At 40.0% G+C, this 18001-nt stretch overlaps 1 protein-coding gene across 1 annotated transcript; it reads right to left on the bottom strand.

The window, feature by feature from the left end:
• Positions 1-2034: 2034 nt before the first annotated feature.
• Positions 2035-17889, bottom strand: cul4a (cullin 4A). The gene is made up of 20 exons (XM_057852433.1): positions 17262-17889; positions 16705-16820; positions 14812-14915; positions 12898-12967; positions 12723-12796; positions 12493-12655; positions 12337-12426; positions 12170-12252; positions 11854-11921; positions 11499-11617; positions 11225-11417; positions 10298-10402; positions 10010-10120; positions 9703-9788; positions 8012-8119; positions 3693-3806; positions 3520-3625; positions 3266-3438; positions 3036-3188; positions 2035-2955 (listed from the first exon to the last, which is right to left on the bottom strand). Exons 1-20 carry the CDS (start codon positions 17395-17397, stop codon positions 2860-2862), a joined length of 2268 nt encoding a protein of 755 aa, XP_057708416.1. The 5' UTR covers positions 17398-17889; the 3' UTR covers positions 2035-2859.
• Between the last annotated feature and the right edge of the window lie 112 nt (positions 17890-18001).

Below are 18001 nucleotides of genomic sequence, written 5' to 3'. Positions count from 1 at the left end.
ATTCCTGCAATCGTCACACTTTTTCTGTTACAAACTGACCCCGGCCCCTCATCAGAGAAGGGAAGGGTTATGTGGCCCTCATAGGAAAAAGTTTGGGGACGCCTGGTTTAAATGCTTGCACATAATTATGTACGATTTCACAAGGAAATATGCTAGTCCTTCTAAAAGAAATTAGCATATTATGATAAAGTTCATTATTTTCTGTAATGTACTGATAAACATTAGACTCTTACATATTTTAGATTCATTACACACAACTGAAGTAGTTCAAGCCTTTTATTGTTTTAACATTGATGCTTTTGGCAAAAAAGTCAAGAAAAAATAAAAATCCATATCCCAAAAAATTAGCATATCATGAAAAGGTACTCTAAAGAAGCTACTAACCTAATCATCTGAATCAACGAATTAACCCAAATCCCCTGTGAAAGATTCCAGTGGCTTTTAAAAACTCCCAGCCTGGTTCATTACTCAAAACCGCAATCATGGGCAAGACTGCCGACCTGACTGCTGTCCAGAAGGCCACCATTTACACCTTGAGGCAAGAGGCTAAGACACAGAAAGAAATTTCTGAGCGAATAGGCTGTTCCCAGAGTGCTGTATCAAGTCACCTCAGTGGGAAGGAAAAAGTGTGGCAGGAAATGCTGCACAACCAGAAGAGGTGACCACACCCTGAGAAAGATTGTGGAAAAGGGCCGATTCCAGACCTTGGGGGTCCTGCAGAAACAGTGGACTGAGTCTGGAGTAGAAACATCCAGAGCCAATGTGCACAGGCGTGTGTGAAACAGTGGCAGAAGCTCCTGACCTGGTTCTTCAGAGAAGCAGCACTGGACTGTTGCCCAGTGGTCCAAAGTACTTTTTTCAGATGAAAGCAAATTTTGCATGTCATTCAGAAATCAAGGTACCAGAGTTTGGAGGAAGATTGGGAGAAGAAAATGCCAAAATGCCTGAAGTCCAGTGTCAAGTAACCACTATCAGTGATGGTCTGAGATGCCATGTCAGCTGCTGGTGTTGGTCTACTGTGTTTTTTCAAGGTCAGGGTTAATGCAGCTAGATATCAGGAGATTTTGGAGCACTTTCAGCTTCCATCTGCTGAAAAGCTTTATGGAGATGAAGATTTCATTTTTCAGCAAAACCTGGCACCTGCTCACAGTGCCAAAACCACTGGTAAATGGTTTACAGACTGGCATTACTGTGCTCAATTGGCCTGCCAACTCTCCTGACCTGAACCCCATAGAGAATATTTGGGATATTGTGAAGAGAAAGTTGAGAGACACCAGACCCAACACTGTGGATGAGCTTAAGGCCGCTATCAAAGCATCCTGGGCCTCCATAACACCTCAGCAGTGCCACAGGCTGATTGCCTCCATGCCACGCAGCATTGAAGCAGTCATTTCTGCAAAAGGATTCCCAACCAAGTAATGAGTGCATTGCTGATATAATTAATTCAAGCTTGACTTTTTGTGTGTTAATAAACACTTTTTTGTATTGGTCGGACGAAATATGCTAATTTTATGAGATAGGGATTTTTGGTTTTTCTTGACTTTTTTGCCAAAACCATCAATATTAAAACAATAAAAGGCTTAAACTACTTCAGTTGTGTGTAGTGAATCTAAAATATATGAAAGTCTAATGTTTATCAGTATGTTACAGAAAATAATGAACTTTATCACAATATGCAAATTTTTTTGAGAAGGACTAGTATACTAATAATTGAGTGCAACAAGAAAGTTGATTAAAATAGATTATTGGTAAGGCAATTCATCAGTGATGTAAATAAAAAAGCCACACACACACACACAAAAAAATCTTTCTCCCTCTCCACTGAATGTGTGTTAAGTATACTTGTGTGAATAAATAAAGTAAATCACTCTGTAAGACTTTTACAACTGCGGATCTGCTTTAGCAGAACTATGCATATTGTATGGGGTAGCCTACTCTATGTGTTTGGATTCTTCCCTTCCATGCACACGACAAAGCTGTGAAATGCATGTGTATTGTGGTTAGTCAGCTGACAGGCATCAATTCACGAGGGAGTGTAAAACCCTACCAGGAACGCAGAGGCCGCTTTAATGCTGGTCTTCAATACTTAACAGAATCCTGTAACATTCCCTTCACACATCACGATCACATTTTGAACAGCAGATAAACCATTTTCCACAAACATTGTAATTGTATTGCTGTTAAGTATTTTGTTGTGCACTTAACAGAAACATCTACAAAGGAATTCTCAAACTAAACAACACCTGGCTGTCAAATGATTAATTAAATATCAATTTATTTAACTTTTCATGGTTACATTGATAATGTGATTTTGACCACACACACACAAAATCAATACATTAGAACAATTTATTTAAACAATTAGAGACCCCCTCAAAATAGAACGAAGTAGTTTACCTGCATTTGCATTTGTCAGCCATGGCCTTCTCTTCACATCAGTAACAATCAAACTTTCTTGAGAACTTCCCAGAAGGAAAAAAATGAACACTTAAAATGCAACATGGAGCAAATGCTCTTAATTTAGAGCAAAACAATATAGGGAAAACAAACCAACATAAAATCCGCGCCTACAGTGGAAAAGCAAAGGAAAGTGCTAGTCTTTTATTTATTTATTTTTTTGCTCAAACAAAAAAACACTTCCCACCCCGAGTCTCCTCTCTGAATTGATTTCCTTGGCAGAAGCTAGGGCCATCAGAGATGTGTTTGGGGTAAACTGAGTCTATTCTCTCAGGATCACTGTGTGATTTTCATGCTGCACCCTGCACATGGCTCCAAATATAAACTGAGTGGCTGAAGGATATTGAGGCTACTTTGGAACTCTTGCTTTGACGAAAGCATGGCCCCCACAGTGGCTCCCCTTTAGGCAACATAGTGGTACTGGTTAGGAGTCTCCTTGTCACGCTCCATGTAGTCTCGGTCTATGAGGGATTCAATGCGCTTCTTTAGGTCACCAGGCTATGGGAAGAAGGGTGTGTTCAGAAGCAACAGGGATTTTTAATAGAGTACTGTACTGAGAGAAGTTTTAGATGAGTCACCTTGACAGGAAACTTCAACTGGTTGTATAGTTCAGACACAAGCAGGTTGTGACTGAGGGTCTTCCTCATCTTCATGATACGCACAACAGCAGCATCAATCTGATATTGCCGATCTTGAAATACTCGCTCTGTGGTGCTGACCTGTTCCTCCACCTATAAGGAAAATGTTATTCCATGGCGAATTAAGAAACACTTTAGGGGAATGATTGTTACATAAAATGTATGCTTACAGTTTCTTTCATTTGGATCTGGTTGATCTTGATGCGGAAAAGTTTGTGTTTAAAATCATTGTTGAAATTGAAACGGTCTCCATTTTCTACATCTTTCCCTCGTGGAATCTTGTTGAGGACACGGGCTTTTCCGCAGGCCAGGGACTGCAATGTACGTTTAAGCTCGCCTTCCTCTGTAAGGGAAAGATAGAATGTTCCACATGTGTGCACACTAAATTAATTACTAAATAAGTGAGACACTAGACCCCACTAACCTATACCAGTGGCAGTACCAATCTCCTCCATATTGAATTCCTCTCCTTCATTAAACATCAGCAGCACTAATGTCTGGAAGAGGGAAACCTGTAGCTCTTTCCTTCCCTACGGGATTATGAACGAAGTCCTTCAGATTGGCTCAGTTCTGAGCTACGATGATATGTGAACTTACCTCTTTAAATTCTGCCTTAAGCACAGCATGACCGAGTGTGGGCTGCCACTGCAGTTTCCTCCCACTGTGCTTTCCCAGGTAGAAAAACTTAAACACTTCCTGGAGTTTAACCATCTAAAGAAAAAAAACATTAAGTTGTACGTGATTGATTAAAAATTTGACTAAATTATAAACCCAAACATAAAGCAAGACTAGCAACATTCTTTGTCCACAACCTTAATTAGGCCTGAACATATGTACAATTAACATTTTACAATGTTTCCATAAACTACCATTATTAAACAAATTGTCATATAATGTACTAATAATTTTAATTGCATTTATCTCTACATCTACTAATATATGGAAAACCTAAGCTGACATGTCTTATCACAACGCAGTTCACCGTAGGCACCATTCTTGTACCCTTCACAAGAGCATCAATACAGTAAGGTGTAAAATTTCCGAACCCTTAAATCTTTCATTTACCTTAAATGGTCGTCAGTGCACAACCCAGTGGGCGAAATTTGCAATATCACTTACTTTTATTGAAAAATTGTAGTTATTTTCTATCCCCAGATATGTTAATTAATAACAAGAAATATTTAACAATCTAATTATCGATTTTTTGTATAATTAGATTTACTTTGTCAATACCAAGCAAATTCTGTAATGATTGGCATGCATAAACTGTGACTTTTAACACCTATGTATTAAAAGAAAAGAGTTTATACTTTCTATTTATAACATTATTTATAAAGTGGTTGCATTACTAAATATTCTGAATGGTATTTAGTATGCCACTAGATATTTGTGTTTTGTTTTTTTTCTCCTAAGTATGCGGTCGATGTGAGATGCAGCCTATAAAGAAACAGCAAAAAAAAAAAAAAAATCACATAAAATTGGCTTTAATTGCATGTAGTTTTATGGAACAAGCACAGATGTGCCAAAGCACACTATAGACTGAAGACTGTGTGTATGCCCTCTACTGACTTAACTCGTAACCTACAGGCAACACAGGCCAAATAGGTCCAGCTGCTGCCCCCAGTACTCCCCGATCCAACAACGCCCCTTTTTGGTGTCTTCTGCACCATGGGACTCAGAAAAGGGGTTAGGGGTAAGGGTTTTTTTGTGTCTTAAGTGTCCCATGATGCAGAAAATGGGTTAGGGTTTAAGGTTAGGGTCGTTGAAAGCAGGAGGTGTGGTCGTCAGATGACGGAGGGGGCGCAGGTGATTACCAATTTGCCCCTTTCAGACATCCGCTGAACACAGTTTAAATCCCGGGATTTAAACAGGTAGTCCTTATGTCTGAAAGCAATTTCCCGGGTCGACTGACAGAGATGACCCGGGTCACTTTCTAGTATAATGTCCGGGATTTACCCAGGACACGGCATGTGTGAAGGCAGCCATTTAATTCCCGTGACACAATGCAAAGTCTGATGAAAGGGGCTATAGACCCTACTCACATGACGTCACAACCACGCCTCCGCGCCATATTGTCCGTCTACTCGTCGTTTTGACGCATTACCGCTACGTAAATTCCTCCTATTATGGCGTGTTTTTCTGCTCGTTAACATTAATAATCAAAATGGTGAAGGCGTGTGTGGCGGTTGGTTGCAATAACAGAGAAGATAGACGGAGAGACTTGAAGTTCTACCGTATTCCGAGAGAGCCGGAAAGGAGAGCGAGATGGACTGCTGCAATTCGACGAGAAAACTGGGCTCCAAACGATTACCACGGATTATGTAGTAGTCATTTTATATCTGGTAAGATGCATTTAATATATATTTAGGATGTTTTGGGCTGACAACCACAATTAAGATCATTGCAAGCTAATCGCCGACAACATACAGTTTCAAATTCAAGATGCTTATTTCTTCCACCATCATTACATTTTGAATAATATTTAGCTGGTACCAAGTGAAAAAAGCTGGCCTCGTCTACGGATCATCAGTTAAACAGGTGTGTCCAAACCTTTTGCAAAGGGGGCCAGATTTGGTGTGGTAAAAATGCGGGGGGCTACCTTGGCTGATTTACATAGAACAATATATTTAAACAAATGTTAGCAAGCCCTTCTGTGTGTCACATTTGCTTTATTATTTTTTTTAATTCATAATTTCAACAGTCTCGTCTTTGTGGCGTTCTCTTTCGACACTCGGGCTCTTGCGAAATACTGCTGCTGTAGCTTCAAGTTGCTATAATTTCTCGCTGCGTATCTTCCCTGTAATGTTGTCGTACATGTTAGCGTGTCTTGTTATTATCGCGTCACATCGAACTCTTTGAAAACAGCGACTGTTTTTGCAAATGAGGCAGACACAGTTGTTGCGTGTTTTATTGAAGAAATAGTCCAATATCCACCTATCCTTCAAGCGTCGGCCATCGCAGTCAACTTTTTTTTTTTTGATTGTCGCCATTTTAGAAATCACACAGGGTAATGTTGCTTAGAGTGCTGCTCTTAATGTTTTTCAAAGTTTCGTGAGAATGGGCCGAGTTTCTGTGGAAAAGATAGTTGTAGATATCAGGGAGACAGCGGGTCGAAAAATATCGATTTAGGCATCAAATATGGATCTGGCGAATGGATAGACTGAAGCTTTTCCACATAACGCCTTTTATGCAACGCATCCAATGAGTTTACAGCGTCTGAAAGCACTGGGGCTTCCATGAATTGCTCTATAAACTGAACGACTAATTGAAACCATTGAGAATAGGGCTAAACAGAGACGGACAATATGGCGGCCGAATACAGCGACACGTCATTCTGTGACGTCGGTGAGTAGGGTCTATTGAAAGGAGGGACCCTTCTCACACAGGAACTCATTGGTCCATATGCTGTGCGCGCATGCCCTCTATCGGCTAACACTTAACTCTCAGGCGACACAGAGGCTGTGTTTCAATAACAGTTTAAGTCGCCCTCGCTCTCTTGCCCTAGGCACTTGCTATGACATCACACGGAGGCCACTTGGAGGGCCGAAGGAAAATGGACGGAAGGGGAGTGAAAGATGTCAATGGAACACACTTGCCCTTGTTCACTCGTAGGCCAATCGATGATGGATCAGCCACATGTTGTTGAGGTGGCGCTATACTGCCTTTTCCAAATCACACAAAATATACGGAGGCTCATGTCATTAAGACGGAGACGTCTTCTGCTCTTAATGGCAATATGTGGGTACCAGGGAATTATCAGAATTATTAGTTTTGCATCAAATTTTATTTGGGCAATTCATTATTTATGTGTCTTTACCTTATAATTTGTTGATGGATGTGTTGTTTAATTATATTTAACCTACTTTAAGTTTAGTTGAAATTAGTTTTAGTTTCAGTCTCTCCCAACGCCAATTGATAGACAGACTATTCCTTTCGTTAAAAGCAAAAATAGAAAAGGCAAGCGAAATAGAAAAGTCAAAGAGAACAATTGTCATTTTTTCCTTCTGTTATTTTTAATGACAAAAGTGAAAGTCAATAACAAAATATACTTTTATATATTTATTCATTTCTTTCTCTTTATATTTATTTATTTTTTCCCTTGGGGCACTCCTGTGATTCCATACGTTCTGCCAGCCATAACTGCCACAGACGGTCAATTTTTTTTTTCAACAACAATGATTAAAAAGGCAATTTGGTATAATATTCAAACACTGTGCTGGCTCCTAAATTCATTTTCTTCTTCTTTTGTGTTAAATAGACAACAGGCAACGGTGTTTGAGCTTCATTATCACCACCGCATGGACATATTTTCTGTGCACCACTGCAATACATTGTGGGAAATAGGGAGCTCTGAAGTGACCATCTTTGTTGACTCGAACACTAAGCCCTCAAAGGGTCAATCTGACCAAGTTCACTTAGGCTGTTTAGAGAAATAGAACAGCGGCGGGGATTCCCCCAAGGGCACGTGCCTAGGGCAAGTGAGCTAGGGTGAATAAAACTGTTATTGAAACGCAGCCAGACACTGAGATGTCCGCAAATAATTCATCTTCCTGATCCCCCCCAAAATAAAAATTGACCTTTGACGACTGATAGATACTGGCTCATGCTACATAGCGACCAAGTTTAAAGACAATTGTTTCACGAATGATAGAGCAGTAGTATATTCCACAAGAACAACAACAACTACTACCACTACTTGAATGGCACCTTGACAGGCAATCAGCCTCAAACTAAAATAAATCAGGATACACCTCAAATAGTTTTTCATAAAAATTACCTATATAATATTTTAGCTATATGACATAGATTTGGCCCTTTGGCAGGATAGGATCCCTGACAATACAGTTCTGGCCTGCATGCTCAACATTTGACACTTCCTGCTCAGAATGATTAAGAACACCAACATGAATACTTACTTCTGGGGTTAAGTGAACCTCCATGGGCAAGTATGAAGGCCAGTAACCCATGGTCAAGATGTTGACTGTTAGTTCAATGTTGCTTGGCTCACTCTGATTTTGCATGTACTAGGAAGGAATACATAGTAGCATAAATTAAATTACATAGTGCATTTTCACATTTGCAGAGATGCATAACATACTGCTATAGTAACATACAATAATAAGTCAGAGTTTTAGGAAACTTTAGGGACGCAAGTAGAAATTTTAGGGACATACAATGTTAATCGACACGCAATGTCCAGAAAAATATTCAGAATTCCCACAACTGCCACTATATTTCTGATAAACACTGTACTTTAAAAGCTCATTTGAACATTATCACCAACAATTTGGTTGACGTGAGGAACAAAAGAGTGCCAAAATAGAAGCATTTGCTCCTAGATTAGACAGCCCATATACATTTTTCATTCAGCTGCTGATCATGGTTATTTTTACTTTTTAAAATTCTTAAATGTTTTGTTGGTGACAAAGTTTTTCTTCACACTTATCCCCACTTGTTGGGAATAAAGCACAAATGAGTTGTTAAAGTATTTGCCAGCATCAGTGTTTCACTATAATAAAGGAATTTTCAGTATTTATTTCACAAATAGATTTACATTGTGTACCTTTCGATTTTCTAAATGTGTCCTTAAATTTTAGGCTAGGGGCCATTACACTCAAAGTAAACAAAACATTTGGAGCCCTAAGTTGTCAGCAACAAAAATGTTTTAAATGATATTTAAAAACAAAAAACACAAAATTAAAATAATCAAATTTGCTGGTTGCACAGGCAAGGGAATATGGACCTGTGACAAAATTTTGGTGTAAAATTCCCCCATAAAGAGGCATGTCTGGAGTTCTTTAAAACAAACACCAGGGTTGGTGTTTCGATATGAGTCTTAGGGAAAACCAGTTAATCACCATGTGAAGTCCTAGAGGGCCAGTTGTGAAAGAACCAGGTGTGCAAAAATCTAATTACCGATAGCTTAGCATTTTAGCATTGCTGAGTGATAGTCTTCTGTTAATAACATTATTGGCTTTGACAAAAAGCAAAGACCAGATAACTGGTAAATGGTGTTACACTTATATAGCGCTTTTCCACCTTTCAAGGCGCCTTACACTATCTCACCATCCACCTACTGCAGCACCAGGAGCAACGTGGGGTTCAGTGTCTTGCTCAAGGACACTTAGACGTGTTCATCAGGGCAGAGAATCGAACCCACAACCTCTGGGTTGGGGGACAATTACTCTACCACTGAGCCACGCCACCCCACAATTACCACTCGTCCTTTCGTAATAATGATTGTTGTCAGAGTTGTAGGGCAATAAGTGGCTTTTAGTGGAGCGAATGCACACCACGTTTGCCTAGTGAGCTAGTCAGCTACGAAGTTAAAGGAGCTGGTCGCACTGTATTAGGATGTGCCTGAATACAATAATATCAACAAACATTATCACGATTGATCAGCTGAGTCCAAATCTTGTCAGCCAATCACAAGACTAATGGTATCTGTGAAGGGCATGATACCTACTCATTTGTTCTTCTCTGGAATATTTTCCACATATCCATAACAGCAGAACACATGGCAATTGCCCGTAATGCAATACACGCAAATCGGAACACTTAGGCATCGCTGCATTAGTAACAATATCTGGATAAGGAATGTGAGTACCTGTTTAAACTGGATCATAATGTCTTTGGAAAGCTCCATGTCCTTAAACATCCCTTCGAGCTTACTTGTAAATGCTGCTCCACATTCTGAACAAAGTCACACGCAAAAACATAACAGTAGAAGCATGTTTACTTTTTGTTTAGCCATAGTCTTTTTTTATGTCTATGGTTTAGCTATAAAAGAGCTTCATTGAAGCACTGTTATAATACAAAATATTCATTAGAATACTGCTCATACTACAATGTAATCATAACAGGTTACACCTTTACTTGAGTATAGTAATAATAGTATATTTTAGTAGACTGACCATGTTTCAGTTTGGAGAGCATTGACTTCTCAGCATCTACAGAAGCACTCTTGCCAACCAGAAGACGCTTGGCCAAGTCCTTCTTATAAAATGCCTCAAAGACATCCTTTCCTAAAAGAGAAAGTTGAAAATGTTTCTGTTTGTGTCTTGATCAGTGATCCAAGGTTTTCATGTGAATGGTGCTGTAGAATTTTTGTAACTGTGTTTTGTCACATTACATGCATCGGAACTTGTATCTAATCTTTAATGCATTAAGTCACAATTGAAAGCTAAGAACGAGTAACTTACCATGGATGAATCGGAAAATTATCATTATCTTGTCCAGTATTCTTTCTAGTTCTTCCTCTGTGGCCTCTTTGTTACCGGCTCTTAACTTAGAATCTACATATTTAGCTGGAATAGAAGCAAAATGTTAATAAATGGAGAGAAGTAAAAAATAAATCAAGACACTACAATAGGCAACATAAAACTATAGAGGGAAATGATTCCAATTTCAACCAATTCAGAGTGCATCTTGACTACTGTCCATAGTTAGCTGGGATAGGCTCTAGCACCCCGTGACCCTTGTGAGGATAGCGGAACAGAAGATAAATGAATGAATGATTTCAATTTCTTCCTTTGTTCATTAATTTTCTGTCTTGCTTATCCTGAATTCCTTTATTTTTGCTGCAAAATAAAATACATTACGTTTAACATGAAAAGGATTAAGTTCAAATCCCCCTGTTCAAAATAATTAATAATACACACTTAGAGAAAAAATGTTTCAGTAAATTCTTTTGGTAAAGGACTAATTACCAAGTGAATCTTCAGTTGGGAAAAACTCTATAAAGCATTAATTTCAACCGCTAAAGAGTAATTGGAGTAACTCTTCAAAATGTAAATTAGGCTGTAGTCCGATCCTAAGAAAGCACCACAAGATGCAGCATAATTGTCTTATTGAATTCCATCCATTTTAAATATGTCCTAGTAATTTTGCTTTAAAATGTGGCGTTCCATGACCATAACAAATAATAACAGTTTCAAATTTGTGCAACACATCTAAATACTTCAAAATATAAAGTGAACTCCTTGTCTCTTATCACTTGGTATCAGAGCTAAAGTCAAGGGGGGGGGGGGGGGGGGTACTTTACTTTTCCAAGATATTAGGGGTGGTAGTGGGGTTAAGCATGAATAAGACGGTATCTGCTATATCACGGTTTTTTAAACCCAACATACCGATGAGTTCTGCAGGTTTGTTGGGTCTTTTGTTTATAAAAGTCTCAAAGGCCTCCTTCATGGCATTGATGAATCCCTCATTCTTTGCAAAGCAGCTCTGAGCCACATTGTCCATCTTGTCCTTAAAGTCCAGAAGCTCTTGTACCATGTCCTTGTCCTTCTCTGGTGCACATACAATCTCACCACCAAAGGACTACAGACATGAAACATTAGGAAGTGAACGGGCCAGCGCAAGATGGGTGTGTGTGTCTGTGGGCAAGTATGATGAGCACACCTTGATGTAGTCTCTCCAAAACTGCAGTAATGTGGGCAGTCCTCCCTTTACCTTACTGAAGAGTTGGTAAAGGAGTGCCAACTCTGTTACGCGATTCCTGTCCAACAGAATGCTCAGACCTGTGAAATTGAATTAATTACTGGCATGCTGCTACTAAAAAAAAATTTTTTTTTTTTTTTTTTTTTTAAAAAACAAATGTTAACATCACAAAAACCAGCCATTTTCTCAACCGATTCTATTCAAATGAGGGGTAATTAATGATAATAATATGAAAAAGCCAAGTTAATGGACATTCAGGAATGGTGATACAGCTTTTATATAATGCACACAGATATAACATTTTTAGCCAACGTACCCTTTTGCAGTATTGCACTCATGTGCTCTCCCAAAAGTTGTTTCTCAACACAGCTAATAAGGGGTTTCCTAAAAGATAGTACAGAGAACATGACAAAAGGATGTACAACAAACCACACTCAAATGCATCCAGATGCATATAAAGTCTAAAGGTGTACAGTACAGTCATTTAAAAAGTAAGTAATAAAACGGGAGCCCCGAATCAACAAATACCAAACAATAACGTTATTATACTCAGTGGATGTATTCCTTTTTCTAGATTGCATATTTGTTAAGTTTTCAATGAAAAGTTTTGGCAGCATAATTGCAAGTTTTACTGGGTGCTCTGGTCCAGGTAGCTCACGACACGATCATTCTCCTCCTCCAATCGACGAGCCACATGGTGCAAGTATTCAGGCACCTTGGAAAACACATAAATGCAAAATAACTGTGATTGCTTTTGTTAGCACAAACATTTTAAGTTATTTAATGCTCTGTCACTCACATCTCTGTCTTGCATCAAACGCTGTCCCTCTGCAGCATATAAGCGATTTGTTTCAAACAAAAACCGCTCTTCAAAAGACACTTTATAAACCTATTAAGACATCCAACAAAAATAAGACAACAGGCTTTCAGCATATGGTGGGCATCAATCGTGTACCTGGAGATCTGAAAGCATTCCCAGCAGACTTCTCAACAAACTGCGGTCAGCTGTCTCGCCATTCCGCTCAAGTTCGATCTGCTCCAAAATGCCATCTACTGTGCGCTTCTGGACAACACTATCGCTGACAATGTGGGTACGAAATAATTCCAGCCCAGTATCCCTAAAAGGCAAAAATCTTATACGTTCTCTTAATTCACCAACATAGTGAGCAGATAGGTCACATTTACCATATGGATGGAAGCAAGGAACTTTGCAGAACATAGGTACGATCCAGGAAAAGAAAGATGCTTCTTATCATTATCTATATGTGGGGGGAAAAAGAACAAGGAAGGATGGTAATAAATAGACAGTATCTGCACAATTTATCATTAAGTGAAGAACTCAGTTCCAATGAAACTTTACAGTTTGCCTGCAATGATCCAGCCAGCAGCGATTAATCCTTTTCAGGAAAGACAGGTTGTCCAACGAATCTGTGAAGTTCATACTAAGGAAAAATATTCCAAAGAGATAATTAAGTCTTATTTTAGGCCGTTACGTGGCTTTAATTTTTAATAATGTAGAACTGCACAGCAAGTGTTTCTATCATGCGTGGCTCTCTTATGAAAATCAAGTACCCAAAATATAAGAGCCAACGCTGTGCAGTCCAGTACCTCCAAAATAAAGAGTACAATATTAATCCCTCTGACAGTGTAAAAACTGATCAACTGTTTCTTCAACTATCATAATTCCAGATGTAGATGTTTTGAATCACATGAAGCGATGTCAGTGCCATTAACCGTTATAGACGTCCAAACCGTTTGAACTGGGCGTGACTGGCAGTGACAGTTCAATTGCATTGGATGTCTATTGTCATTAACTGCAGCCAATGTGTTGATAACATACCCGATGGGTTTGTTTCATTGCTTTGTTCACATTTCTGTGCATTTAACACCATACCCTAGACCAGGAGAGTCAAACTCATTTTGGTTGGCGGGCCACATTTATGTCAATTAGATCTCGAGTGGGTGGGCCGTACTAGTTTATTTTTGGCCAGATAAGTTAACTCACTGGTTGCCATTGATGACGCTAGATGTCCAATCCAATTTGACTGGGAGGGTCAAACGAACAGCAAATTAACTTTTGTTAATTCGCCCCTCCCAGTCAAAATGGATTGGACGTCTAACGCCGTCAATGGTACGGAAAGATGAGCATTCAGAGCCAGTCCTTCCAGTTTAAGTGAATTGGACGTCTGTTGTTGTCAATGGCAGGCAATGAGCTAGTTTTGCAAGATACTTACTGGTCACTTCCTATAAATTTTAATCATTTCCTGTTGACTTTTGGGGCATTTCCAGGTTTCTTCCTATTGATTTTGGGGCATTTCCTGTTAATTTTGGGGCATTTTTGGGTCACTTCCTTGTTAACTCATTGACTGCTCTCTTGGGGATGAGACCCTGCCCCAAGTGGACGAGTTCAAGTATCTTGGGGTCTTGTTCACGAGTAAGGGTAGGAGGGAGTGGGAGATCGACAGGCGGATCGGTGCAACGTCTGCAGTGATGCGGACTCTGCACCGGTCCGTCGTGGTGAAGAAGGCGCTGAGCCGAAAGGCGAAGCTCTAGATTTACCAGTCGATCCATGTTCCTCCCCTCACCTATGGTCAAAAGCTGTGGGTCGTGACCGAAAGGACAAGATCCCGGATACAAGCGGCCAAAATGAGTTTCCTCCGCAGGGTGTCCAGGCTCTCTCTTAGGGATAGGGTGAGAAGCTCGGTCATCCGCGAGGGACTCTGTGTCGAGCCGGTACTCCTCCGCATTGAGAGGAACCAGTTGACTCGGACATCTTGTTCGGAACCCTCCCTGGAGAGGTGTTCCAGGCATGTCTAACCGGCGGGAGGCCCCAGGGACAACCCAGGACACTCTGGAGAGACCATGTCTCTTTGCTGGCCTGGAAACGCCTTGGGATCCAGCCTGAGGAGTTGGTTTAAATGGCTGGGTAGAAGGAAGTCTGGGCTTCTCTGCTAAAGCTGCTGTGCCCGCGAGCCGACCCGGAATTAAGCGGCGGATGGGCAGATGGACGGACGGACGGACAGGCAATATGAATGAGCTACAGCGTTCAACCCCGAGGGCCGGATTGGATCCATTAGGGGGCCACTCATGGCTCGCCAGGGTGTCCAATCCGGTACATTTGACACCCCTGACCTAGGCCCCCACAAAGTTAAAGGCAAAAAGTCTCAGCAAGAAGTAAGGATCTTATTTATGCCAAATCACCTACCCCATGTTGTAACAAATGACAGCATTTTCTTTGGCTGTTTGAGACCACGGTAAGAAAATAAAAGGATATCCCCTGAACTGGTGGATCTGGGCCTTCACGTGCTCCTCACAGACCTGCCGTAGCTGCTTGTACAACGTTGGGGAGACTTTATATGAACACATGTTCTCCACAGCCTTCAACCAGGGAAAAACGAGAGAAAAGACAAGAGAATTACAAAAACAAATAAAATACAATGAATATTGAGAATTTTACTTTTATCAAAACAAATTGAACTCAATTTAACAATAGAGGTTACACTGAGGAAAATAAGTATTTGAACACCCTGCGATTTTGCAAGTTCTCTCACTTAGAGATGATGGGCGGCCTTGAAATGTTCATGGAAGGTGCTTGTCCACTGTGAGAGACAATCTAAAAAAATCCAGAAATCACAGTGTATGATTTTTTAACTATTTGTATTATACTGCTGCAAATACGTATTTGAACACCTGAGAAAATCAATGTTAATATTTGGTACAGTAACCTTTGATTACAATTACAGAGGTGAAACATTCCCTGTAACTTTTCACCTAGTTTGCACAGAATGCAGCAGGGATTTTGCACCACTGCTTCACACAGATCTTCTCTTGATCAATCAGGTTTCAGAGTTGCAGCTTCCTCCAAAGATTTTCTATTGGGTTTAGGTCTGGAGACTGGCTAGGCCCCTCCAGAACCTTGATATGCTTTTTACGAAGCCACTCCTTGGTTATTCTGGCTGTCTGCTTCGGGCCATTGTCATGTTGGAAGACCCAGTCACGACGCATTTTCAAAGCTCTGACTGAGGGAAGGAGGTTGTTCCCAAAAATCTCACAATACATGGCCCTGATCATCCTCTCCTTCATACAGTGCAGTCATCAAGTCCCATATCCAGAAACACACTCCCAAAGCAAGATGTTACCACCCCCATGTTTCACACTAATGCTGGTGTCCTTGGCATTGTACTCATTATTCTTCTTCCTCCAAACACTATGAGTGAAATTAAGACCAAAAAGTTCCATTTTGATCTCATATGACTCCTCTGGATTACACAAATGTGCTGGTTTAAGCAGGGGAACCTTCCGTGGCATGCATGACTTTAAACCATGACGTCTTAGTGTATTACCAAAAATAACCTTGGATATAGTGGTCCCAGCTCCTTTCAGGTCATTGATCAGCTCCTCTGTGTAATTCTTGGCTGATTCCTCACCATTCTTAGGATCATTAAGACCCTATGGGGTAGATCTTGCATGGAGCCCCAATCTGAGGGAGACTGACAGTCAAATGTTTAGCTTCTTCCATTTACTAATAATTGGTCCAAAGGTGGATCCTATTTCACCAAGCTGCTTTGCAACTGACTCATAACCCTGTCCAGCCTTACAGAGGTCTACAATTCTGTCTATGGTGATTTGGACAGCTCTTTTGTCTTGACCATGTTAGAAATTGAAGTCTTCCTGATTGTATGGGGTGGACAGGTGTTTGTAGGCAGCTAACCCCTCAAACAGGTCAAAAAGTCAGACTCAAAAAGTCCACCTCAACTCCACTTATTCCTTGGACTTTTTAAAGGTGACTCATATGTCTTGAGGCTCACAATTCTAGATAATAGACAGGTGTTCAAATACTTATTTCCAGCAGCATACTACAAATAAATTGTTGAAAAATCATACACTGTTGATTTCTGGATTTGTTTAAATTGTCTCTCACAGTGGACAAGCACCTACCATGAAAATTTCAAACCCACCCATCATTTCTAAGTGCGAGAACTTGCAAAATCACTGTTTTTTTTTTTTTAAATACTTATTTTCCTCACTGGATGTTAGAAAGCACTTTCTAATGCAATGTAGATTTAGTCTTTTGAAAGGCTTTCAGCAGACACAATAAATGAACATTTTCACTCTATCCAAGTTGTCATATTGACAACAATTAGCTGGTAATAAAACGACAGAATACCTGATAGAGCTCTTCGAGGTTGTACTTAATAGATGTGCTATTCTGGATGGCATTGACTGCATCCCGCAGTTTTAACCAAGTGTCCTCGGTGTAGTTCTCTGCTAATTTTGGCCGATCTGCATTAAAAAAAAAAACAAGTGGGAAATGGGTTAAAACTGAACTGATTACAATATTAAATGCTGGATCGGACTTTAAATTTGTTTATAAATACTGCTCACTATTGTCAAACATGTGCAGTTAATTTCAAGTCAATGTTTTGACATAAAATGGGGATGATATTTTCAGGCAGCCCAGGGGACCCATCTTGAATTATGTTGCAATTACAGTATACTGTACTTGACAAATTTCAACAAGCAACAATATACAAACACATTGCTCGAGGTGTCACGTAATGCTAGAATTATCTTAACCATTAGTTATTTCATGAGAAAGGACCCAACACATTTTTAGTTATTATAATTTAAACCTATAATGAAATCACGTTAACCTTTAGAATATTCGTGCGTTCTTTAAATATAAAATAGGGTCACTGTAGCTACTGATGTTGCGAGAAATACCTTTGAAATTTTTTATGACTATTTTCTTGGAAGTGCCAGATTTTCCTGAAGACAGGGAAGATGTCCTGGTCATCCCGTTGGTGTCCGTTAAAGCCGAGAAGTTGAGTTTCTTGTCCTGTCTGGTGTCTTCGGCCATGGTGATCAGATTAGCTCTAAAGCTTTACGCTTGGTTCTTCCAAGTGTTTTTGCCAAGTTTTATTTGAATTATCAGTCGCCTAGTTACCACACAAATCCTCAACGTTAAAATAAGTACCTTTGGTCATGAGTGACAAGTATAACTATGTATCACACATGCGAAAAAACACTAATATTTGGTTACTTAACCAAATAAAAACAGTAAGAGCAGACAGCTAGCCAAGAGTTAGAGTGTGCTTCTGTTACTATAGCATACTGAAGGTAGTCGCCGCAACGCATTAGCATCTTTGCCGCACCACAAAATTTCTGCCGATATCCGCGCGCGAGTAGGTTCATTTTTAACATATGGACATAGCAAACTAACTCGATAGAGCGGTATGATAAGCGTTTGTGTCACAGGTCCATATCAGTCATGTTGACAAGAGTTTCCCTGCCCAAACTGCTAGCTTGCACAACAAAATGGCTTTTCAGGTTCTGTGGACAGGTGCATTATGGGTGAACAAGATACGTTCACGAACACTTTGATGGGGAGTGTATCGGTCTACGGTCAGGCGCGCTTCAAAAAACGCCTGGAGAACAGCGCACATCTTTAATTCTTTCGCTCT

The sequence above is a fragment of the Corythoichthys intestinalis genome, chromosome 1 (genome assembly GCF_030265065.1).
Source record: "Corythoichthys intestinalis isolate RoL2023-P3 chromosome 1, ASM3026506v1, whole genome shotgun sequence".
Taxonomy (NCBI): Eukaryota; Metazoa; Chordata; class Actinopteri; order Syngnathiformes; family Syngnathidae; genus Corythoichthys; species Corythoichthys intestinalis.
The sequence above is the reverse complement of the archived record's forward strand: the minus strand, read 5'-3'. Positions and strand labels throughout refer to the sequence as shown.